The 25,655-nt window shown below is 48.9% G+C and overlaps 1 protein-coding gene across 3 annotated transcripts in view; it reads right to left on the bottom strand.

Moving 5' to 3' along the window:
• BTBD11 (BTB domain containing 11) overlaps positions 1-25,655 on the bottom strand; it is a 290,113-nt gene that overhangs the window by 74,002 nt on the left and 190,456 nt on the right. For 2 of the 3 annotated variants that reach the window (XM_045083972.1, XM_013051557.2), the window contains exon 4: positions 2,979-3,131. In XM_045083972.1, the coding sequence (XP_044939907.1) occupies positions 2,979-3,131 (153 nt within the window). Of the gene's footprint in view, positions 1-2,978; positions 3,132-3,285; positions 3,417-25,655 lie in introns of those variants that run through there. The other variant, XM_013051558.2, reaches the window with a different exon arrangement.

The following is a 25,655-nucleotide window of genomic DNA, read 5'->3' on the forward strand; positions in this document are numbered from 1 at the left end:
ATTCATTCACCCATTGATAGACACAGGGTGTGTCCATATCATAGTCATTGTAAATAATGTGCAATAAACACAGGGGTACATGTATCTTTTCTAATTAGTGTGTTTATTTTCTTCAGGTGGAACTGCTATTCCATCTATGGTAGTTCTATTTTTAATTTTTTGAGGAATTTCCATAGGGGCTGTACCAGTTTGCATTCCTACCAACAGTGCATAAGCATTCTCCCTTTCCGCATCCTCACTATAACACTTGTTTTCTTGTCTTTTTGCTAACAGTCATTCTGACAGGTGTGAAGCGATCTCTGTGGTTTTGACTCGCATTTTCTTGATGACAAGTGATGCTGAACATCTCTTCATGTGCTTGTTGGCCATTGGCGTGTCTTCTTTGGGAAAACGTCTATTCAGATCCTCTGCCCATTTTATAATCAGATTGTTTAGTTTTTATTATTGAGTCATATGAGTTCTGTACATATTTTAGACTCATATCTTGAAATATAGATCACCAAAAAAGTTCAGTAACTCCACTTGTCAGCACAAATCCCCAATAGCAGATAGACATGAAACATTTAACAACTTGGAGATCTCAAACTCTGTGACAAGGACAATCTACCTGCTCACACAACTCACACGCTGGATACAGATGCCCAAACTTCCCCAAGCTCTCATATTCCAGAGATGCCCACACAGCTTGTAAATGTAGACTTATAATTGGCTCAAGGGATTCACTCCACTGAACACAGACACCCAAGTTCAGAATGTGATACTCTAAATACAGACTCCCCAAATACTTCTAGAACCTCACAATCTGAAGATAGACACAGAAACAGAGCGAGGCTTGTGGACAGACCTATTTTGGGTACATACCCAAAACTCTCTTGAACACCATACACCAAGAATACAAACCCCTAAACAGTCAGAGACCTCCCGTCCTGGGAAACAGCTAACCAGTTCAGGGCCCTCAAGAACAAAGTCTCTGACCAGCCAATAGGCTTCACACTGATTCAGAGTGAAGGCTGATTCAGAGCCTTTCAACAGCTCAGAGGGCTTGTACTCTGAGTTCAGAGAGAACCACCAACCTTGGGGGCACAACCCCCAAGGAACCTAGGGTCTTCCAACCCTGCACAGGAAACACGAAAGAGCCGGGAGACTTCAAACCTGGGACACAGACCCTCAAGTTGCCAGAAAGCTCCACGTGTGAGCACAGACCTGCCAACAGACTTGTGACACAGACTTCTCAGCAATGCAGGGACCTCATACCCAGAGATACACACCCCCAAACAGCTCAGAAGTATCACACTCAGGGACAGGGGCACTCAAGACCTCACAAACTGAATGACCCCCCCCCCCCCGCCGCAAACTGTTGAGAAACTCCAGATGCTGAGGAATGCCAATCGAACCCACAGGAGCTATGGCCTCACACCTGTTAGAATAACGTTCCACAAAAAGCTAAGAAATAACAAGGGTTGGCGAGGATGTGGAGAAAAGGGAACCCTTGCATCCTCCTGGTGGAAGTGTATATTGGCATAGCCACCATTTCACCCATAGAACACAGTATGAAAGTTCCTCAAAAAAAAGGAACTACCCTATGATCCAGTAATCCCACTTCTGGGTTTATCTCCAAAGAAAGTGAAAAGAAGACTTCAAATCCTGCAGCCTCCATGTTCGACTGTAGTGTGAGTCCCCATAGTCAAGATATGGAAACAACCTGAGTGTCTGTTCGTGGAGGAATGGATAAAGGAGACATGAAAAAAAAAACTGTATGTGCATAATGGAATATTATTCAGCCACTAGAAAGAAGGAAACTCTACCGTTTGCCACAGCGTGGAAGGCCCCTGAGGGCATTATGCTAAGTGAAATAAGGCAGACAGGGAGAGAGACAAACACCCGGTGCTTTCACTTCTATGTGGAATCTACATGGAGCTCAGAGAAACGGAGAGTAGAATGGTGGTTGCCAGAAGTAGGGGGGGTGTGGGGACAAGGGGAGGTGTTGGTCCAAGGGTACATGCTTCCTATTATAAGATGAATTTAAGTTCTGGGGATCTCATGTGCAACATGCTGATCATAGCTAAAAATATGGTATCCTATACACCTGAAAGTTGCTAAGAGAATGGGTCTTAAATGTTTTGCCCACAAAAAAGAAATGGTCACTGTGTGACAACAGGAGGGAGATGTGAGCTAATGTTTTGATGGTCCTCGCTGTGCAATATTTAAATGTATCAAATCAACACCTTGTACACCTGAACCGTCCACAATGTCATATGTCAATTACATCTCAGCAAAGCTGGGACATAAAGGAAATGATGACCATGACCCCCCAAAGACAGCAGAGTCAGGACAGCGTATCCACAGGCACACACAGCCCCCAGCTTCCTGCTTGTTGCATTTAGACCGGTTTTGACTCAAGCCAAGGGAGCAATTGCATTTCTTTTGCTTTGGGTGAAAACTAGCCCCCCCCACCTCCGTGCATTGGGGTCCCTGAGGGGCCCAAGAAGAATTCCTATCCTGGGGGAAGGGGAGACGTGGGTACAGACCTAGGAAAGAGAGCCACCCCATGTAGGCGACAAAGCAGAGACGTGCTCTTAGCCAGCCAGCAAGTGTTCCCTGCAAGGTGTTAACAGCAGGACTGGCATTTCCTCCTTGCGGAGAGAGGGGAGGAGGGAGGGAGGGAGGGAGGGAGCGAGGAGAGCGGAAGGAGAGTAGAAAGGAGGTGCACAGAAAGAAGCACTCGGTTATCTGGTCGATCGGAGAAGCGGCGCATTCCCACGCAGCCTTGCTCCTGTCCTTCCCCGTCCCTGCAAGTGCAGGGCCCCGTGGCTGGTCAAGCCCGCACGGTTCGCTGGGCGCCAAGCGCAGGGCGGGGCTCCGGCTGGCGGGCGGGGGGGGGGGGGGGGGGGGCGGTGCCCAGAGCCCCAGCCCTGCCTGCGCGCGGCCGGCCGGCTCCCCGGGGAGGGCGCCCCTTGATCGCAGCGCCCCGGCCCTACCTGAGCTGGCGCGGCTCGCAGTCCACACCGGGCAGCAGCAGCCGGGCCGCCTGGCGGACGTCGTCGCTGTCCATGGAGAAGCTGCGGCGGTGGCCGGCGTGCGCCACGGCCACCCGGATCCACTCCATCAGCGGCGGCAGCACGAGGAAGGGCCTGCGCCGGAGAACCGGAGAGAGTTAGGGCCGCCGGGTGGCGGGGGCTGCCGGCTCAGCCCCACCCCCTCCTCGCCGGTCCCATCCCAGTCCCGCGCCCCCATCACCCGCTTCCCCAACCCTCTCACCCCTCCCTTCCGCCCCGGGGACCCTGCCTCTGATTTCCCGAGTGGTGGGAGAGCCGTCGGAGACATCCTGATCGCACTGGTGACCCCACTGGTGACCCCGGGGCAGGCTCTCCAGAGTCTTTGGGCCTCGGTTTCCTCATCTGCAAAGCTGGGATCAAGTGGGCCGATCCTGAGAGGGTTATCTCCCTCAGAGATCATGTGAACACACAGGAGATGGCTCACTTAAAGCACCAAGCACTGGGGGCCGGCCTTCGTGAAAACCCCAACAAACGCCTGAGGTGATGAGTCCTGGGGGCTCCCCATTCTGGGCCCAATCCTAAGGTGTCCTCCAACTCTCCCTTCTGGTCTCCCCACGCTCCCTTTGTGGAGCTCTCCCAGCCCCTGCTCTGCCTGAGCACTGGGCTGCCAACAGGCTAATTTTTAGCACCTGGGAAAGCTGCACAGGGCCAAGTGGACAGGCAGTCCTCCGGGAGATCCAGGCCTCGGGGATGCCCAGTCAAGGCCCACAAAACTGTCTTAGTTGGGGAGGGGAGGTGGGGGGGGGTTGGAGCCACGCCCCTGAAGCTCTGGGAGCCTCAGGTTCTCCACTGGCTAATGAGACCACAGCAGGGGACAGCTTGTTTGCAAGAATGAACAGAGACAATGCCCAAGGCTCAACTATACACTTTGCAATCTCATACATTTGTGCCAACTTCCAGTTTCTTCCAATGATCATTATCTACTCTGTCCTTCCATTAGGATTAACGGGTTGGTGGGGAAGCTTCTGAAGGAATTCCAATTTAATTCATCTAGGATGGGGCTGGATATTGGTAGTTTTTAAAACCTCCCGCGTAAGAATTTAGTGTGAATCAGAATTAGGAGAGCTTGTTAACATACAGATGGTGGGGCCCCAGTCCCAGATGGTCTGAGTCTATGGGAAAGGTGGACAAGAATCTGCATTTCTCATGAGTTGTGCTGATGCTGCCGGCCTGGGGCTGCTCTCAGAACTTCCGTCCTAAAGCACTGTATGGGTAGAGGGCCTGGGGGTGTGTGTGTGTGTGTGTTTGAAATGCTGACCCCTGACCTTGTCTCCAGAGATGCTGATTGTGTCAGGTCCATGAATATAATTTTTAAGAAGCGGCCCCTAAGATACTGATTTAAATAGACCAAGGAACACACTTTGAGAAATGCACTGTGTAGACCAAAAACGCTTCCAAGATTTAGCAGAGCCCCTGCCAGGGTGAGGCAAGTGGGGTGCCTCGGGTGCAAAACTGAAGGAGGCCAGGTCACGCACATGTGTCCTAGGTACCTCTCCTGCCTCACCTTGACCCCAGTGCCACCATTCCATCCGGCATGGCTGCTGGGGGGTGGACCGAGGGTGGTAAAGGGAGGCTTGACAGGCAGCAGCAACCCCCCCCCCCAACAGTATGCAGCCGTCACAAGCTCCCCACCAAGTTTTTAGCGGTGAGTTCTGGTCTGCCTAGAGAGTGAGCTGTTTCTGAATGTTAATATTCAATAGCTAAATAAACCTTTTACATTCATCTCCATTAATCTCACTCATGATCTCCTCTAAATGCTTGGGACCAACACACGAGCTACTTACGGTTCTGCCTATTTTCTAGATCAGGAGAATGAAGTTTACTGAGGTTAAGTGGCATGTCTGGATCACAAGGTTAGCAAGGACGAGAGCTGGGAGTCGGACCCAAGATGTCTGAGTACATAGGTCACGTGCCAAACCCCATGTGATCCCGACATTCCCTTGTCTAACTTCCCAGCATGCCTCTGATACCAGCATGCACCTGCTACCCCCCCAGCAGAACCTGCTGATCTGGTCACAGACCTTTGCAGGCACCCCAGTTTCATTCCCGGCCACGCAGCTCAGTCCCCCGTCTGTAAGGCCTCCAGCCCTTTAAAAATCCACATCCCACTTCACCTTCAAACCACAGTGCAAATCCTACCTTACCCTAAACGTTTCTCCTGGTGTGGACCCCTCCCACGGCGGACCCCACTCCACTGGCTTTGCTGATGCCCCAGTAGAATGGAAAATCCATCGGAGCAGGGACCCGGATCTGCTAGGTTCACTGATCCACCCCAACCCCTGGACAGGCCTGGCAGGCTGGAAACACTTGATAAATATTTGTTCACAAGACTCAGATTTACCCATTTCCTACTAGGTGAAATGGATGCAATTGAGTTTTCTGGCCCCTCGGACCTGTAGGGCAGCCTCCCAGGGAATTTCTGGCCAAGTCAGCCTGCTGCTTGGGCTGTCTTCCTCATTCTCTCATTCTCTCCATCACCTAAACTGAATCAGGCACTCAATAAACACACACTGACTTGAAATTGAATTGGATTCTACTGTCTCAGGTGAGCAAGACTTATTTTTGTCACCATGTCTCCATCACGTAGAAACCAGCCCCGAGCGCTTGGGAGAACTCTCCTCTGGGAGAACTCTCCTCGTCAGAGGCGGCTCCTGCCATAACGTCCTGCCTTTCCTTTGCCCAGTGCCCCTGGAGCGCGGCCCCCAGCTCCCAGTCCCTGGGGGGTTGTGTCTCTCCCACGCAAGGCCCCTCGGCCGCTGCCTCTTCCCGAAGTGCTGAAGCCCAGGGCGTGCTACCAGCTGAGGGAGACTGAAGAGGAGAGGTCGAGGCCCTGCTGCCTTCAGGTTCACGCCCGAACCAAGACAGCTGGTGAGCACCAGAAAAAGAAACCTCGAGCCCCAGGATTCCAAGCCTCCTCTGGAAATTTCTGTGTACCTGTTCTCCTTTCAACGCCGCCTTCTCTTCATCACCCCGACTTCAATAGTTTATAAGCTCATGAATTCTTTGCCAGCAACTCATTTAAAAATCTTCTTATCTCGTCTACTCAGAGGCGGGGAGAAAGTGTTATTGGTGATGTTTCTTTGGGAGGCGTTGGAGATGGGAAAGAATTCTAGGGCCTTGAGCTAGTGGCGGGGGGAAGGGGGAGAAAGCAGGAGAAAGATGGCCTTCTCCTTAGGTATTTTTAAAGGGAACAATATTCCACTGGCTACTGACTTTGTTCTGAAGTTGTCCTCAGTGACTAACACCTAGAGGACGCTTGGGAAGCCCATGGCTTTGTGAAGTGGTTCTGAGACTGTGCTCAAGACCAGAACCCCACATGTGTGTGTGTGTGTGTGTGTATGTGTATGTGGGTGTGTCAAAATTCCCAAGGCCTTGGGCTACCCCCAGAGTTTTGGTTCAAATCTGGGGGTGGGGCCTGGGCATGTGCATTTGAGATTAGGTCCTCTGGGAATCCCAGAGCAAGCTGTGGTTGAGAACCCCAACTGGGTGGCCTGAGGTGAACAGAGAGGGGGACACGGTCCACTCTATCAGGGCAGTGGCCGTCGAAATCTTTACTGTGGTGTTCAAACAGGAGGTCTCTGAGGCTCCAGAAGGGAACCGGGGATTTCACAAGGGAAGGGGTCAGGGGTTCCAGAAAGGAAGAGCAAAGTCTAGGTGGGTTTCTTGCAGAGTCAAGAGAGCAAGTCCGCTCAGGAAGCTCGTTGGGCCCAGATTCCAGTGGGAGATGAAGAACATACATGAGTGGGGTCTTCCTGAAACGGTGAAGGGAAAGCAGGTGAGGGACGGTGACCACTCAGAATTGAAAGGGAGTTCGGTTGGGGAGGGGCTGGATAATAAGGAGAATGCTATGGTATGTTCAGGACTCTGTGGAACTGGATTCTAGTCCTGAACCTGCCAAGAGCTCACAGTAGGACCCTGGTCTTGGATCAGATGGTCTGTTTCAGGGGTCAGCAAACCTATTCTGTAAAGGGCCGGATAGTAAATATAGGTTTCATGGGCCATCTAGTCTCTCACTCAACTACTGACCTCTGCTGTGATAGTGGGAACGCAGTCCCAGAGAATATGTACAGGAAAGAACCTTGCCGTGTTCCAAGAAAACCTTATTCACAAAATCACAACGGGTCATAGGTGGCTGACCCTGGGTCTTTCTGGTTCCTTCTTCCTCTAAAATTCTTTGAGGGTATAGACAGGCGGCTCCCTGGGGGCTCAGGAAGAAGCCCTGAGATGGGAAAATACAAATAAAGGTCCTAGGAATGGGGACAAATAGCTTTGGAGAGATTTGAAAACAGGACCTTCCCACAAAGAGGTCGTGTTTGCATCTGGGGAATACTGAGCCACAGGCATGCCCAGAGGTAGTACCTCAAGAATTAAAGCCAAACCTGGCCATGGGTGTGTAACCGATGAAATGTCATCTGTTGACCTCACTTATTCATCTCACAATCCGTTAGGGAGCACGCATGTTGGAGGCACACTTCCAGGACCGGGAGAGAGAGAATAGGACTTATCAAATCCTTGTTCTCACAGAACTAACAGTCAAACAGGGACAGAGATAAGGAACACATAAACCAATAAGTAATAAAGCAATTACACACACCATGGTCAGAGTCAGGGTGCTGGGATAGAGAATACACCAGGCTGAGGTAGGGTGGTGGAATGGCCTCTCTAAGAAGGTAACAAAACCTCAAAGATGTGAAGGAATGGGCCATATGTGAATGTTTGTGTAGAGAGACGCATGCTCCAGGTAGCAGTAACAGACTATGCAAAGGTCCTGAGGCAGAAAAATCCTTTGCAACTCACCAAGGGCTTTCATGGGCATCATCTCCTATTTTGGCCCTCCAGGGCAGCTGGGGCGGCCAGGACACAAGCATGGAAGGGTCACTGTGGCAGGCTGAATAACAGCTCCCAAAGACATCAAGTCCTATTCCCTGCAACCTGTGAATGTTGATGGCAAAAGAGACTCTGCCCCTGTGATTCAGTTAAGATTTTGGGAAGGGAAGATTAACCTGGATTATCCACGGCCCTAAATGCAGTCACAAGGGGAGGTGTAAGGAGAGAGTAGGAGACATGAGGACAGAAGGAAGTAGCTGGACGAATGCAGGAAAGGGGCTGTGAGCTGAGAGATGCAGGTGCCTCCAGAAGCTACAAAAGGCAAAGGGATTCTCCCCTGGAGCCTCCAGAAGGAACCAGCCCTGCTGAACACCTTCCCTTTAGGCCAGTGAAACTGATTTCATACTTCTGGACTCCTGCACTGTAAGATGATACTTTTGTATTATTTTAAGTCTTCGCATTGGTGGCAACTTTTTTTTTTTTTTTTTTTTTTTTTTTTTTTAAAACAGCAGCCATAGGAAATGAACACAGAAGGTTATCGCCAGGATTGACTGGGATGGTGTACGTGGCCTGGCCCCCGGTCCCCGATCCACAGGTGGCAGCTGTGCTCGTCAGCACCACCGGCTTCACCACCGGCTTGGTTTTCAGCATCACTCAAGTGTTCTCTCCACTGGTGGAGGAAAAGCCTGGCTACGCAGGACACCATTCCTGCCTTCCCTCTTTAAACCAAAGCAAACCCCTGCAGTTGCTATGCCTTTCCTTTATAAATTGTCTGGCCTTGACTTCACATCTCTGTTATTTGTTAAGCCTCAGACTGGAGAGAAATTTAGATGTTTGGCTGTGGGTTAGGATGCTCCTAATTCTAGAGATACAGAGAGTGAAGAAGAGTAGCAACATTGATAGCAGACAGTATCCAAGGCTGGTTTCCATAGCAATAGTCACTGTAATCGCACTGTATTTGCGGGCACCAGAGCTAAGCAGATGCAGAGGTCAGAGGTGGCTTGCTTACTATAGTGACGGCCCTCTTGTCCAGAGGAGAGTCACGCTGCCCTCGAGCATGGTTCCCACAGAAGGGCCTGGGGTCAGAGAAGCCAAGGGGTGTGCTTGAGGTCAGTGCTTCTAGAACATGAATGTGCACAGGAATTGCCTGGGACCTTGTGACAATGTGGGTTTTGGATTCAGTGGACCTGGGGCAGGGCCTGAGATTTTACATTTGTATGTAACAAGCTTCCAGAAAGCAGGGAGGGTGAGTTCTCTTATGTGTAAAGAGGAGAAAGCGAGTCCAGGAGTGAGACAGTTACAAGAGGGTGTAGAGGCCCAGGACACAACGGAAGGGAAGGGGGAGCTCATTTGGATCCGGAGCTGCGGAGGCTCTTGTGAACCTAGGTCGTGAGTTTGTGCCAAGCCACAAGGGAGGCTGGGACAGCAGGTGTCTGGTGATTGCAGCTTTGATCCTGGGAGTCGGGTTCTGCCCCCCCCCGCCAGGCTTCTCCTTTAGTCTCCCTGCAATCTTAGGAAACAGACACTTTCTGCCCCAGGGGAGTGTGTTCTGACCCAAGCACCCACTCCATTGTCAAAAAAGGTATTTGGTATTCGTGATGGTGTTTACCATCATCCTGGAATGTAAGTACACCTTCTAATGGCTGATTTTATCTGTCCACTTGGCTAGACCACAGTACCCAGACGGGTGGTCAAACGCTAGTCTGGATGTTGCTGGGAAGGTATGTTTCAAGAGATTAGCATTTAGATCAGGGGACTCTGAGTAAAGCAGATTATCCTCCGTCAGGACGGTGGGTCTCATCCGATCAGACCCAGGCCTTAGGAGCTGCAAAGACCAGAGGGTTCTGCCCCCCTTGGCCTTCAGACCTATGCTGGGAAATCAGCCTGGTAACCCCCTGTTTCTGTGTGGACTGGGCCCCCTCATCGTCACGCACCATCGCCGGGGCGGGGAGGAGGCCTGGGGGCTGGGTCCCTCCGAAGACCACTTCCAGCATCCTGAGGGTGCCTAAACACTGCGTGGGGACGGTGAAACAGAGACATCACGGGTGGGCTCAAAGCTTTTAGGGCAGAACAAGACATTTTGTACCAATAGGACCAATCTTTTGGGTGTGAAAGGCAGCCCCACGAATAGGTGATTCTATAAACTTCCCAAAATGGGGCAAGGGCCAAGGGGTGCTGGGTGGGAAGGGGACTTCTGCTCATAGTGCCAGCATGCCCTATTAGATGCTCCCTCTAGGCGGAACAAATACGATATACCATACCGAGGACTAACCGTCTCCTCCCTCCGCCTTTGCCCCAACTTCACCTCCCTGCCCATCCTGGGTAAGAAGGTTCCTCCTCCACCTGCCCCCCATCTGCTCTCCTGGGGACGAGGCTCCAGCACGGACCTGCCTGCCCCTTATCTCGGCCCCTGCTCCTTTGCCTGTGGCCACCCCCATCTAAGCACCCCACGTGCTCCCGTCTCCCAGTCAGAACAGGATAGGAGCCCCAACGATGGAGAGCGAGAAGTCACAGCTCTCCGGGGACTGAAAAATCTCTCCCTGGGGAACTGGTTAAAAGGCACATTCCTGTGTTCCCCCCAGCTTGCTGGGTGCATGGGTCTCCTGGGGCTGGTGTCACAAGGTACTACATACTTGGCGGCTTAAACAACAGAAGTGTGTTCTCGCACAGTGCTGGAGGCCAGAAGTCCAAGATCAAGGTAGCAGTAGGATCGTATTCCCTCCAGAGGAATGAGGACAGAGCTCATTGCTTGTCTCTTCCAGCTTTTGGGGGCTGCCAACATTCCTTGGCTAGGGCTGGGGCTCCCTCTTTTCCTCTCTGCCTCTGTCCTTATATCTCCTGGTCCTCGCCTGTGTCAAATCTCTTTCTTCTAAAGATGGGACGTAGGACCAGCATTAGGACCCTTAACTAAAATCACTCCTGCAAAGACCCTTTTTCTTTGTAAACTGTAGGCTGCAGAGATCAGGACCTAGTATCCTCTGGGGCCATTACTGAGACAGTTACCCTGGGTAGATCCGCACCTTGTTCATTCCCTGCAGGGTTTCTGATGCCCAGCGCAGCGGAGCCCCTCACGACTAGAGAATGCCAGCTCCGAGCTGCTGGGTGCTTGGCAGCCCTGAGGTCCTTCCTTGCACACCACTCAGGGATCCAAAGACCAGCCTGTCCCTCTCCTCTCTGGGCTGCTGGCTGCACCCCAGCCAGGCCTGGCTTAGGGGCACAGAGCCTCTGCGGTGGGAACCTGATCTCGAGTGGGTGGAATGATGATGGGGCCTCGGATATAAATGGCCCTGGGAGGGAAGCCGGGGCTTCAGAAGTGGGGAAGCCACAGGCTCTGTTTGAGGCCGCCACAGAACCTTCCTTAGCAGGCTGAGCACTGAAGATCCACATTTGGGAGGCGGCGAGGGCTGCCCAGCCTCACATCCCTGGGAACAAGGGCTCCAGGAACCTTAAAAGGGCGGGGCCTGGGCTGGTGCAGGCTGAGAGGCAGAGGCCAGCAAGGGTCTGCAGGGGTCACCTGGGCTTGACCCTGCTTCCAAAAGGATTATCATAAAAGTCTGCAAAAGGCAGCACACAGCCTTACAAAGGAAACCTGCTGCTGGTGTGGTGCTGGTGTGGTGGGAAGGGCACGCACTCTAATGACAGAAGGCCCAACATGTGAGCCGGTGACTTGCTAGCTGTGGGTGGGACTTGGGCAAGTTGCTTCACTTCTCTTGTGCTTCAGCTTCCTTCCATGTAAAATGGGAGAAATAGGCCACTGCACAGGATTGTTGTGAAGATTAAGACAGTCTCTGTAAGGTGCTTAGCACACAGTAACTGCTCAACAAAGCCAGCTGCCATCAAGCATTTGTCTTTTATTAGTTCGCTTGATAATGACAAGAACCATAAAGTACTATTCTTATCTTCATCCCACGGATAGTGAAACACAGGCACAGAGAGGTTAGACAACTTGCCTAAGGGTACAAAGTTATAAGGAGCAGTACTGGGATCTACACGTAGGCACTAAGACCCAGAGCCAGGGCTAGTAGCCAGGCATTCTCTCATTTCCAGGCAAAAGAAAGAGCACGTGCAAAGGCCCAGAGGCAGGGGAGGCATAGTGCTTTGGGGGAATTCGGCTTGATGAGGTTAGACCTCAGGTGGAGGAGAGAGCTCAGGGGAGGAGGTGGACTGATAGGATAACACTGGAGAGAGACAGGGAAAGTCCATATAGGGCCCATTCCTTCTGGAATAAAAGCATAAACTCCTAATACTCTAATTTATCCTCAGTTAGGACTGCAGTGGAAAAACACAAAGTCAGAAAAGCATCTGAAAAGAAATATCAAGAAAGGACTGACGGGGCGCCTGGGTGCTGCCGTGGGTTAAGCATCCGTCTCGATTTTGGCTCAGGACCTGGTCTCAGAGTTGTGGGATCAGGCTCCATGCTCAGCAGGGAGTCTGCTCGAGATTCTAGCTCTCTTTTTCTCTCTGGTTCCCTCCCACCCCCGCTCACACCCTCTTTCTTAATAAATATCTTAAAAAAAAAATGGATTGGCCAAAATACCTCTGAAAATGCAAAACAAAAGGTTCACTGTAACTGTTTAGAAAGTTAATGGAGAATATTTTTATACTCTGGCAGAGAGGACTGGGTGTCTCTCTGTACGCGTTTTCCTCTTTTTCCTTAGTAATAAAACCCCCAATTGTTAGCTGGGCTCATGACTACCTACTACACATTTTTCAGCCTCCCTTGTTGCTAGGAGACTGGTTCTTACAATGATATATGCAGAAGTTTCTTGTGAGACTTCTAGGAAGGGTCCATAGAAGGCCCAACTTTCTCTGGTCTTCTTCCATTCCGCTGGCAAAAGCGTAGATGTGATGGCTGGTGTAAAAGCAGCCACATTGGACAAGGAGGTGGAAGCCACATGTTGATGATGATAGAGCAGAAGGACTTGGATTTCTGACAATTGCTTCAGTGGCCATACCTCACCTGGATTCTTACTTCCAGACTCTGTTTATATGAGACATAAGCTTCTATCTGGTTTAAACACCTGCTGTTTGGGTTTTCCATCATTCAGAGCCAAATCTAATTCTAACTGACACTAATATCACTTCCTGTAATGTTTAAGTTAAATCTGTATTTTTCCATTATTGTGTCATCATGGATTTGAATTCGTTTTCCCTTTACAAAAAAGAGGTGAATGGGGCACCTGGGTGGCTCAGTGGGTTAAGCCTCTGCCTTCAGCTCAGGTCATGATCTCAGGGTCCTGGGATCAAGTCCCACATCAGGCTCTCTGCTCAGCAGGGGGCCTGCTTCCCTTCCTCTCTCTCTGCCTGCCTCTCTGCCTACTTGTGATCTCTCTCTGTCAAATAAATAAATAAAATCTTTAAAAAAAAAAAAGAGGTGAAAACCTTCCCTTTTAATACTTATCCTCTAAGACTGCAAACTTGGAAACTCGAGACTGTATTTGTTCCTTGAAGCTATATGTATTAAAATATTTGTTACAATGAATTGCTTCTTCATTTAAAGGTGTAAACTATGTCACCAGAAGTTAAGTTGATTTATCGACTTTGTGAAAATACACTGACAATGGCCTTGAGCTCATCATAATTAACCTAACTAATAAAAATAACAACACAGATGCTCTTGAAATCAGAAACATATCTGCAAGTCTTTATCCTTGCAGAAGTTATCCTGCAAGGAAACATGATCTATTTAAAATTAATAAATCAATTTCATTTAATTTCAGCTCTTCTCACCAGCTTTGTTGAGATGTTATTGACATGTAACATTGTGTAAATGTTAAGGTGTAAGGCATGATGATTTGATACACTTAGAAACTCCAAAATGATTACTAGGGTAGGATTAGTTCACACATCCATCCCCCCCCAGAAAATTATTCTTTCTTTTCTGTGGTGAGAACATTTTAGATCTATTCTCTTACCAACATTCAAGTGTAGAAGATAGTATGGTTAACTATAGTCACTACGTTGCCCATTATTAGATCTCCAGAACTTATTCATCTTCTAGTGGAAGTTGGTACCCTTTGATTAACCAACCTCTCCCCAACTTCCCTGTCCCCGAGCCCCTGGCAACCACTGCTCTACTCTCTGTTTCTGTCAGCTCAGCTGTGTTAGATTGTACCTATATGTGAGATCATATAGTATTTCTCTCTCTGTGTCTGTCCTCAAGGTCCATCCATGTTGTAAATGGCAGGGTTTTATTATTTTCTCATGACTGAATAATATTCCATTAACAGATCAATCTTAAAACACCATCTCTTTCCTCCCTACCAAAAAAGGGGCTAAAAGGCGAGACTGAACATGGTCTAGGAGTATCCCCCTATGCTGTCCTTGGTGTTCATACCACTGGGCTGTGGCTTTGAGGAAATGATATTCTTGTTCTCTTATAAGAAACCCTTTGAACTCAGGATAGAGCTGGTGTGGCCAAGCAGCTGAAAGTCTAATTACATTCAGTTTTAGTTAATTTAACTTTAAATAGTCACGTGTGGCTAGCAGCTGCCCTACTGAGTAGGGTTGTTCCAAGGGATGTCCTTCAGGTCTGTATAATTGCAGACAGGAATCCTGATAGAATGCTAGTGGAAAGAAGGCTACATACAGGAGACATTAGGTAACCTAAGTTTTTTTTTTTTTTTTAATATTTTACTTATTTATTTGACACAGAGAGATCACAAGTAGGCAGAGAGAGAGAGGAGGAAGCAGGCTCCCTGCTGAGCAGAGAGCCTGATGCGGGACTCGATCCCAGGACTCTGAGATCATGACCTGAGCTGAAGGCAGAGGCTTAACCCATGGAGCCACCCAGGAGCCCCAGGCAACATAAGTTTTGATCCAGTTTTTCCATGAGAACAGTGTGGCATCGACTAAGACACTGAACGTTGATAGAATGCTCTGAATGATAGAAAACCCGGTTATTTGTCTGGGAAGGAAGGAAGGAAGCTAGGCCAAATGAACTCTAAGATCTGCAGGAAGTAGGAAAAGGCCATGATTTCATACTTGTCCTTTGGGGCAGGGTGGGGGGCACTTTACATAATGAATGCTATTGTTTACAGATGTGGCCACGGGACTCAAAAAGACCCCGACCTGAGCAGAGTCACTAATTTCCCTAGGTGTAACCCTAGACAGTGTTATAGATTGTTCTTATTTTAAAGATTTTGTTTGCTTGAGAGAGAGAGAGAGAGCACTCACATGTGAGCTCACCAGCGTGCAAGCAAGACAGAAGAGGGACAGGCAGAGGTGAAGGGAGGGGAATCTGAAGCAGATTTTCCTGGACTTGGGGCTGATCTGACAACCCAGAGATCACGACCTGAGCCGAAACCAAGCATCCGACCCTTAACCAACCGAGCCTCCCAAGGGCTCCTAGATTGATTTAAAAAACTCCCCAGGTGACTCAGATCATCAGAAAGATCTAAGAGGATTAGCCCAGGATAGAACTTGCTAAAAGTCAGAAATGATCCTCCTGTGAACAGTTTTTTTGGTAAAAATTATGTTGTATAACTAAGTCATTATTTATACACGATTATTAGATAAGCATCATCTGTCTCAGCGTATACCAAAGCCCCACAAATAACTGGAATAATAAAGTAAAAAAGAGAGTGTTATCATGTAGAATGGGGGGGGTTCCTTTGAAAAGGTAGCCGATGGAAATGGGATAGAATTTTCCAGTAAGAAGAGAACAGAAAAGGGACATGGAGAAAGCAAGCAAAGAAAAGAAAACTTCCTGGAGAGCCTTAAAAATCAAGGAAGAGACGGGGTCAAAACAGAGGCAGTTCTGGTGCTCATACAAAACAACTCTGTTCATGTAGCAGATTTATAGAGTCTCCACATGCACGAGAAGAAAACATATGTGCAGTTTACTTCTCTAAATGTTACCGATTCTACATTTTGCAGAATCTGGAAGTGAGAGATGACAGAAACTAGAAAGGTAGGTTTAGATTTTAGATTTTAGAAAGGGCTATTTCGTAGGTTGGACTCTGCTACTACCTAGGAAAGGAGTCCTTGAAGAGGGCAGTGCTCCAGCGAAAGCCTCTCCAGCTGCACACGCAGAAGATCCAGGGCCGCTCATCCGGGGATGGCAAGAAGCCTGGGCGTGTCTGCGCCTCACCTGTCACAACCTCTCTGGTCCCCTCCGGAGAGGGCACTGCAGCTTCTCTCTGCAAACCAGCAGGTGAAGGTGTTGAGTCCTAGGGCCAGCCCCAGGGCAGGCAGAGAAATTTCTAGCTCGAGGGACCAAAGCAAACCTCATCCAGGGATGAGCTTGGGCTGGGGAAGGGAGACCCAGGGGGGTCAGGAACAGCACTTCTCGGAGAGGGAGGGATGCAGGCTGGCAAGCAGGTGAGGATGTCTGTATTTGTCTGGGACGTGGGCGCTGCTTCTGAATGGAAGCTGGGCGCATGGCGAGTGGATGAGGCAACGATGTCACTTAACCCTTAAATCCCTCTCTCACCGGGACAGTGAGGATGGTGCCCAGTGGTCCTTCCTTGCAGGGCCACGGAGAGCACAACAGGTGACACAGGTGTGGAAATACAATCAGGGGGAAGATATACATTCAGGCATCTCCACGTGCATCAGGCACCTAACACATATAGTCTTAAGTTGTTACCAGTTTAAACATCAGGGTAAGTAAAACTCAACTGGAAAGACAAGTCGGTTCACAAAGCCCTCACTTTGTCAGGGTCCTTTCCATTTCCTTGAAGCCCTCCAGCCCAAACTGTAGCAATACCACAGCCTGCCTGAAGGGGGAGCCCCCACACACATGCTCACTGCACAGGCTCTGTTCGCATGGTTTTTTTTCTCACCCGTTCCTTACACCTGTTCTCATTCTGCTTCCAGCTTCCCAGTCTTGCTGTATTCCTCTCTGTCCACCACTGGGGTGTGTCCAAGTTGAAGCTCTGCTTTCCTCAAATCTGACGATACACACCAGTTTCATGCCTTCCACCTTTCTAAGTCTATCCCCCTCTGGTAGCTTCCCGGGATACATCCTTCTTTCCTAGGCATAGACTCTGCGGGGGTGACTCCCCCGAGTGCTACCAGCAGAAACCAGGGCCGTGCAAAGGACAAAATGTAAGTCACCATCTTCTGAAATAGCCACCCTGCAAGCCAAAGACAAGGACACATCATCACAATGCTTGGGTGTTGACTCCACTGTCCAAATCACTAGAATGGGGAGCCCTGGAAATTATTAACCATGCTTATTTACTTTAGGTTTTCCTCTATGATATCAAGGACAGGGATTTTCATAGTAATAGGTGCTAAGTAAATGTTTGCCAAGTTAAATGGATAGCTATTTCCAAGAGCGCAAGGCTTTGGAGTCAGCTTTGGGCTTTCATCCTGGAGCTGTCCGTTAACTGGGCCAATGACCAAATCCCAGCAAGTCACATGAGCCCCTGGTTCCCATCTGGAAATGGGGTAACATGTGTCCTGCACACCGGCCTGGCACACAGAAGGGGTTTGGTAAATCACGGCTGTTTCTAAACAGTGAAAGGTTGCAACTGAATTAGGAATTGGACTGATTCTAGAAGCCCCAAAGAACAAAAGAAGGAGTAGTGGTGGCACCTTCCGTGAGCAGACTTCAGCTTGACATATGTTAGACCTCAGAGGAGTCTCATCGGTCTAAAGCTGGAAAGGGAAGGAAGCCTCTAGGACTGGTGCCTTGGTTGGGTGAAGTGTCCCGTGGAGAGGCCATTAGGAAGGAGATCTAAACATCCAGTGGGTGCTTGGACTAAAGGCTCCCAGTCCTTCCACACTCTATGAGTCCCACACTCCAAATTTAGCTGATTGGTCACTTATATACAGACTCTTTCTAAATTTGGACGATTGCATTATTTTCACAATAATTTCCTCATTCTAGTTGTTCTCTCCAATCTCTTCACTTACTCGCCAAGATGAATGTGGTAACCTGTAAATCTGGTCGTCTGATAAAAGTGTCAATTCTTGGCCTGGCCTCATCCCACATATACTTTCATTGTCTTGTGCTCCCACCTCGTATCTGTCCAGCCCCAGTGTGTTCCGGCCACACCAGATGACCAGTTTTTTCTGGAACACCCGTGCCTGCTCCCATCTCTCTGCCTCTGCTCTACTCTTGTTTTCTTTCTTCTTTCCACCCTCTCCATCCAATTAAGTCCTAAGAGAGTGATCAAAGGTCACCTCCTCTGAGAAGTGTTCCCCAAGAGCCCCCCATAGGATACAGTTAGCTACTTGTTTCCCTCAACTGCCATATAGCACTTTGCACACAATTCCATGATACATGTGTAACATATTATTGTTATAATTTATGCCTTTATAACCACCCCAACCACATCGTGAAGGCATGAATTATTCACCTTTGTACCACCCCCCCCCAAACTTGCAAGTAGTAGCTCTTGCCACCACCCGAGATGACATTTTATTTGTGTCTTTGTTTTGTCTCCTCTGTTAGACCAAGAGCTTCATGAGAACAGGGACGTATCCTGTGCTTGGCTGGATCGTCAGTGCTTAGTACAGTGCCTCGTTCATAGGTCCTCAACCTTCTTTGAATGAATGCACAACTGTTTATTTGCTTAGCTTAAATTCTAGTGGGTTTCCCACTTCCCTGTGGGTGATGGTTCCCTGGAATGTTTTTATAAGAAGCAAATAAAATTATAAAAATAGCTAACTCTGGTTTATTTTCAGTTGTGTTAAGGGTTGGAATCCACGTAATTAAGATTCAATGAGAACCAGGCTTGGGTAAAAACTATGTTAAAAGTCAGGTCCAGAACCCTGGCCAAGGGCCCAGAATAAATCCCAGTGACCCTCAGAGACTTCAATAAGAAAGTCAGAAACGAAACATAAACAATGGGCAGGCATTAGGCACACATTCTTCTTGAGTTTAGATGTTCCTTGTACCCCCCTCTGCTGCCACAATGAAACTAGTGATGTGGTGGCGGGGGAGGCTGTAAAAGTGTCACTGTCCACAAGACTTCTGGAACAAGGCTGTGCCACAGTTCCAGAACAGGTGAACTCATACACTAACAGGTTTTAAAGTTGCTAAATGGGATTATTCATAGTGCTTTTCCATTTGTCCGTAACAAGGAGAGACTCGGGATATTGCAGTCCAGAAGCTATATGCTGTTCACGCTAACGTGAGACCCAATTCTGTTCAGTTCAGTGGAACCCAATTCAGTTCTGTTCCATTCAACTAAACTCAAATAATTCAATTTAACAAACTTTACCGTGCGTCTCACCACACATGAAATAGAAACCAAACTACGCTGCATGCCCAAAAGGCTCCGTGAGATTTGACCACTCACCTTGGACTTCATCTCCTACACTCTCCCTGCCCACTCATTCTGTTTCAAGCTCACTGGCCTCCCTGCTGTATCCTGCATGTGCCAAGAATGTTTCTGTCCCAGGGCCTTTGCACTTACTGTTCTCGCTGCCTGGCAAGATCCGTGTTCAGATAATGACATGGCTTACTGCTTCCCTTTCTTGAGGTCTTCGCTCAAATGCAATCTCCTTAGAGAAGCCTTCCTGGACCACCCTACCTAAAATTGCAACTTACGTCACTCACACATAATCTGAGTACCCCGTTTTACTTCTCTTTATACCAGTTATCTGTGATGGATACTTTATTATTTATGCATTTGTTCCTCATCACGCATAGGGTAGGTGTTCTACAGTGGTTGAATGGGTGAGTAAATAAATGAGCATCTACTGTGTACCAACTCATACACTAGGCGATACTGGAAAATGTCCCTGCCCTCAACAAACTCCTGAGCTCATGCAGAAAACATGAGAAAAGAAGCTATCCAAAGAGTTTTACGCATACAATCTTACAGGAGAAGGAGTCAAAATCAGCCTCAGCGAGAGGAGTGGGAGTGTGGTGCGAAACGCCACCTGGAGACTGGAATCTGCGACAGAGAAAGGCTTGGGAAGAATCCAGGGAGAGGAAGTTAGCTGAGGAAATGCAGAGCAAGCTCAGGGAACTCTGGACTGAAGCAGCTGAAGGGCTAAGGCGGTAAGAGATGTTGTGGAAGATGCATCTAAGGGATACTAAAGGCGTGAACAGGGAGGGCCATTTATGGAGTGGGCCGGGCACTGAACCTGTTCCCTGTTTATTGACTGTCTTCTTGGAGCAGAGGTCTGCGCTGAGTTTTGCAGAAGGTATAAGAAGTTAAGACCTGGACCCTGCTGTTCAATCTAGCAGAGGAATTTAGTGTGGCCACACGACCCCAATTTTCCAGGATAGCCCTGAGCACTAAAGTCTGTTTAACTGTCCTGAATTAGCTTTGGGTCAATCAAGTTCTTGGCTTGCTAGATTGGAGCATCAGGTAGCCAGCCATCAGGGAAGGAAGGACAGATAACCACGGTGTGAGGCTGACCATGAAGAGTGAGGTGGTCTTTTAAGGTGCTCTGGGGTCTGGAGAAGGACAGAGCCTCCAAGGAAGGCTTCGGAGACGGTGGAATGTGCTGTTCGTGTTTTCAACAAGGTGGTCCTTGGTGTTGCCTACTTACTGGTTTTTGTCTTTTTTGTTTGTTTGTTTTTCTTCACAGGACGTTCCTTCCACACCCTCCTACCATAGGGTCTCCTGGTAAAGGATGAGATTCTGCGTAAGGATCTAATAGCGGACAGTGTGACAGAAGACTGCCAAAAAAGGCTCACTCCAGCCTGGGAGTTTGAATTTTTCAGTGAAACAGAAGCCCGGGAAAATATCCACCTTCTTTTGCCAGCACATTCCACCTCAGGTCCTGGGCCCGCCTGAACCTGACTGGCCAAATCTTGACAGAATTCCTCACTCCAGTTTGAAAGACTCAAGGAAGCCCTCATGGGCAATATTTCTTATAAATGAGAAAAACAAAAACAGAGTAGTTTAAAATCCAGAATAATAAACACAACCACCCAACCAGTGATTCCTGGGGGAATTTGCGGAGACTTCCTAATCCCTGGCCGCCGCCAACAGCAGCCACCATGAACTCTGCCCACGGCATCTGCTCAAAACTTGCTTTCTGATGATGCCATATTAAGGCTCTGCTCCATTCTAGAAGCAAGGCAGGAAGCAGGGTGGGGATTTCCAGAGATCCCCAGAGCAGCTCTTTGGTTTCTATCTGGCCACTCACTACATGGCTTTTGGGCAAATCTCATGACTTTTCTAGAGCCAGTCTCTTTAAAGTTATGAAGAGCTGGTCTTCCCACTCCCAGAATGCAGGGAGACGGTATGTGTGGAAGACTCCTAGACACAGTAGAGTGCTGGCTTAAGAGATTTTTTATATCGACTGTGTGTTTCTTCCTGCGAAACACAGCAACTCACGGGATCTGGGATGGGGCCTAGGTAAGCTCGCCTCTCAGGGGTCCCCTTTTCTGCAATTTCTCATTCAAAGGGGCCATCAGAAGCATCATGAGTTAACCCCTCAGTTGCTCTGCTCCAAAGAGATTATTACTCTTTTTATATCCGTTCCCTCTGCATGGATGTTTTAGTCATGCTACCGTGTGCAGTTTTTAAAAGAACAGCAATTCACAAACTGGAAACAGCCCAAATGACCAGCAACCTGGGAAACATTAGGTAAATTATGGTGCATTCACAAGACGGAGTATTTTGCAGTCATAAAAAATGATGTTTATGAATGTTCTGCAGCAGAACCAGGAAGAATGCTTATGGCATACTAAGTGAAATAAAAGGAGATATAAAATTATATACACATACACAGTACAGCTATTTTAAAAAGCCCCACTCTCTGTATTAAAAACAAAGATGAGAAAAGGTATCAAATAATCATTCCAGCTACCTCTACATACCAGAATTGTAGATGATTTTCATTTTCTTTCTTAGGTTTTCCTGTATTTTCCAAAATTAAAAAAAAATCAGCATATATAACTTTTCAGTAGAAAATAGAATATTAAAATTTGAATTGAGAGCACCTTGGATTACCGTTGTAAAAAGGTGAGGTCCGTGAGGAGAGCAAAATGGAAGGAGGGGACGATGGGATTGAGTCAGTGGAAACCTAGGACAGTGGCCGACTAGGAGACGTGCCGACCCATGTCGGTTTCATGGGGGAAGTCAGACTTTGAAAAACGCAAGATCAACTCAGATGCTATGTCTACTGGGCAAATGACCAGATTTACTGCCTGGGCTGTTTTCCATAATGCGTGAAACTCAGGTATGTGCTGGCAGCTGTCAATATCACTGTTTCTGGAAGGATAAAACACAGTAGAAACTTGGCACAGGACAGATGGTTTGAAAGCAGGCTGACCCGGGGGACTGTTCTCTCTCCATGGGCCTTTCTGCTTCTGGGCACCCAGGGTTCCTGCTGGCCCTTGCCATGCTGGGCCACCCTTAGTTTGCACTGGGCAGCTTCAAGGGCTAATTTTCACTAATGTTCTTCTTTTTTTTTTTTTTTTTTTTTTTAGACATTTTATTTATTTGACGCAGAGAGAGAGAGACCATGAGAGAGGGAACAGAAGCAGGGGGAGTGGGAGAGGGAGAAGCAGGCTTCCTGCCAAGTAGGGAGCCTGATGTGGGGCTTGATCCCAGGACCCTGGGATCATGACCCGAGCTGAAGGCAGACACTGAATGACCGAGCCACCCAGGTACCCGGCACTAATGTTCTTTTGAAAAATGTTTTCCTACATGTGTAGGATATTCATGCACTGTGCCCGAGGCCTCAGACATAGGGCATGTGGAGAGCTGCCAGTTCCCAGCAAAGGAGAAGGAACCAAACATCCAAGAGGCTCATGCAGCTTCCCTCGAGACCTTTCAGGCCAAGGGAGGAGGCCAGTTGGCGACTTCTCTTGCCGGGGGACATGGGAGATGGCACTCAGTCAAGCCACACGCTTGTCATCTGTCTTCGGGGCTCTCACAGGAAACTTCCAACCAGTTCCTGCATCGTGCCAGCCTCCATTCTCCTGCTGCTTTGCACTCAGACTGATCTTTATGTCCCCGTCCACTCTGTGCGAGGGCCTGGTTGGCTGCCAGAGAAAGCACGAGCTGATCAAAGCCCAGTCCCTGCCCACGAAGAGCTCAGACACAGAAGCAAATGGAAACACAGCAACGGCTGCGGCTATGCAGGAGGCGGCTGGGAGCACACAGGCTCTGGATTCGCAGAGTTTGGGCCTGACCTCCAGCCCGGCCACTCACAGGCTTATCTGGGTGACCTTGGGCAAGTCCTTGAACTTCTCTCAGCCTCCCTCCTCATCGGAAACTAGGCAGAGCAACAGCATCTCAGAGTGACCCAAAGTCCGCTCATCCTAGGGCCTGACCCATGATGGCTCCAAGTGTTGTTAACATTTGCCATGGGGGACTTCACAGAGAACGGGGGAGGCCCTTCCTGCTGGGGGCAGTGGGCAGGGGCGGGGGGGGGGGCAGCAAAGAGTTCACAGCAGCAGTGAAGATGCAGCTGTCTCGAAGGATGAGCAGGTGACCTGCATTTAGCTTAGGTTTCTCCCTTTGTTCAAACCTTCATCCAACCAAGGGCCCAACAACATCTGTAGGGTAGAATTTTCTCCCATACATTTTCTTTTTTTTTTTAAATTTAAGATTGCATTTATTTATTTCACAGTAAGAGCGCACAAGCAGGAGGAGCAGCACAGGGAGAGGGAGAAGCAGACTCCCCACTGAGCAGGGAGCCTAAGGAGGGACTTGACCTCAGGACCCTGGGATCATGACCTGAGCCCAAGGCAGTTGCTGAAGCGTGTGAGCCACCGAGGCGCCCCTCCCATACACTTTCAACTCAGCAATGATATCCTAAGTATGTAACCTGGGTAAGTCTCCGACACATGTACATTCTGTGGTCTTGAGGCAGGCAGTCTCCCCCACCCCAGTGCTGTGGACCCGGAGGTCTTGCTGCAGGTGCTGGATGGCAGGGACGTGCGGGGTGGGGTGGGGTGGGGGGGTGGGGGGCGGGGATCTGGGCCAGCAGTTCTTTACCAACCCACAGGGAGGCATTTCAGCATTTTAACAGCTGGCCAAACAGCTGCACCTGTGTGATCCAGCTGAAGGTCAGCCTGGCCTCTGCTGCCGTCGCACTCGCCGGTCTACGGCCCATGGGAGACTTCCTACCTCAGAGCCTTGGCTAGTGGTTCTTCCCACCTGGCTTGCCTGACCTTATCCATGTATCCGTCCGCCTCCAAACCCGCTTCCCGGATCCCCTGCGGCGGTTTATCTGCGTGCCCCTTCTGACCCTTCGCCCTTTCTTTCTCTGCTGATAAATGAGCTGCACAGGGCAGGAACCATGCAAGATCCCCAGGTCCCCCATCCCCGGCAGGAGGCCTGGCACACAGCAGCAGCGTGTAATAGGAGGGAGCTCTGGAGCCGGCAGCCACTCCAGAGCCCTGGGACCTCTCTGCCTCATCTTCCCCCTCTAGAAAGGCCTATCATCCTGAGGTTATCCCAAGGGACAAATGAGTTAATCAGCGCAAACTATTTGCAATGCACACAGAAGATTCGATCGACACCAGCTCTCACTATGTTCAGGCACTCAATTCACGTTCGCTGAATAATGAATAAAGAATGAACACCGGAATAAGAAGTTCAATCATAAATAAAACAAGTGATAAGCAAGTTTTAAAAATTAAATAAGAAAGGAAAAGTTCAAGGAGCATCGTGGTGAAGATTGAAGAGGTAGGTTCTATGCTGTTAGAAACTTGTTCCAGGAGATGAGCGTGTTTCTCAAAGAGGTTTAACTGCTGTCTAATCAGATGAAGTGATTTGATTATCATCCTTCCATTTTTTAGCAATATTTATGGAGGCCTAAGCCAGGGAAAATACTAGAAGGAAAAAAACAGGGGAGGGGGAAGCATATTAAAGCAAGAACATTCCTGGTTGGAGATTTTCAGGTTTTTGACCTTGAGAGGGACCCCGTACCCTCCCTCTGAAGCCCGATGGTCCTTCCAAGTCCCACGGCACAGCACACAGTTGGGAGAGCAAACACTGGGCTGTGCTGCATCCCACTCTGCCCCCCACTAGCTGTGCAACGTGGGCAAGCTATACAACCTCTCTGAGCCTGGCATTCCGCCCGGGAAGGGGGAGACAGCAGTCATGTAAGGTGGTGCTAATACACTCCTAGCGTCCTTGGGAAGGGTTCAGTGAGCTGATGCACTCAGAAGGGAGAACTGCATGTTACAAACACCTTGCAAAATTTGGGGGTGATGATGATGATGGTTGCTTTGAAATATTGGGCTCTAAGATCGTCAAAACACGGGGACATGGAATATGCTTTGGCAGGTGAGCTGGTCCCTAGTCCTTACAATGACTCCTCGCTTGTGTATTGCTTTGGGAGCACTGATTTTCATGGGCTGTTTTTCTAAAGGAGGGAGGGGGTGCTACCTGCATTGAGCCTCTGGTTCAGCGCTGTCCAATAGAAGTTTCTGTGATGATGGAAACATCCTATCATGTGCTCTCCAAAAGAGGAACCACGGGCCTCACGTAGCTATTGAGCATTTGAAATAAGGACAGTGGTACTGAGGAACCGAGGCTTTAATTCTGTTCAATTTTTACTTGCTCATTCATTTATTATTATTATTATTATTATTAATTAATTTATTTTTTAAAGTAGGCTCCATGCTCATCATGGAACTCAATGCAGGGCTTGAACTCACGACACTGAGATCAAGACTTGAGCTGAGATCAAGAGTTGGACACTTAACCCACTAAGCCATGCAGGTGTCCCTAATTTGCATTCATCTCCATTCAAACAGCCCCACAGGGCTGGTGGTTACCATACAGGACAGAGTAGTGCTAGTTTCTCAGTCTCTGTGCACGAAGGTAAGGTTTGCCTTCCTTTTCCCATTAAATGAAGAGTGGCTGTGTCGGACAAGACCAGACCGCCACGGCA

Source organism: Mustela putorius, unplaced genomic scaffold, assembly GCF_011764305.1.
Source record: "Mustela putorius furo isolate JIRA1106 unplaced genomic scaffold, ASM1176430v1.1 tig00000738_pilon_pilon_pilon, whole genome shotgun sequence".
Lineage (NCBI taxonomy): Eukaryota > Metazoa > Chordata > Mammalia > Carnivora > Mustelidae > Mustela > Mustela putorius.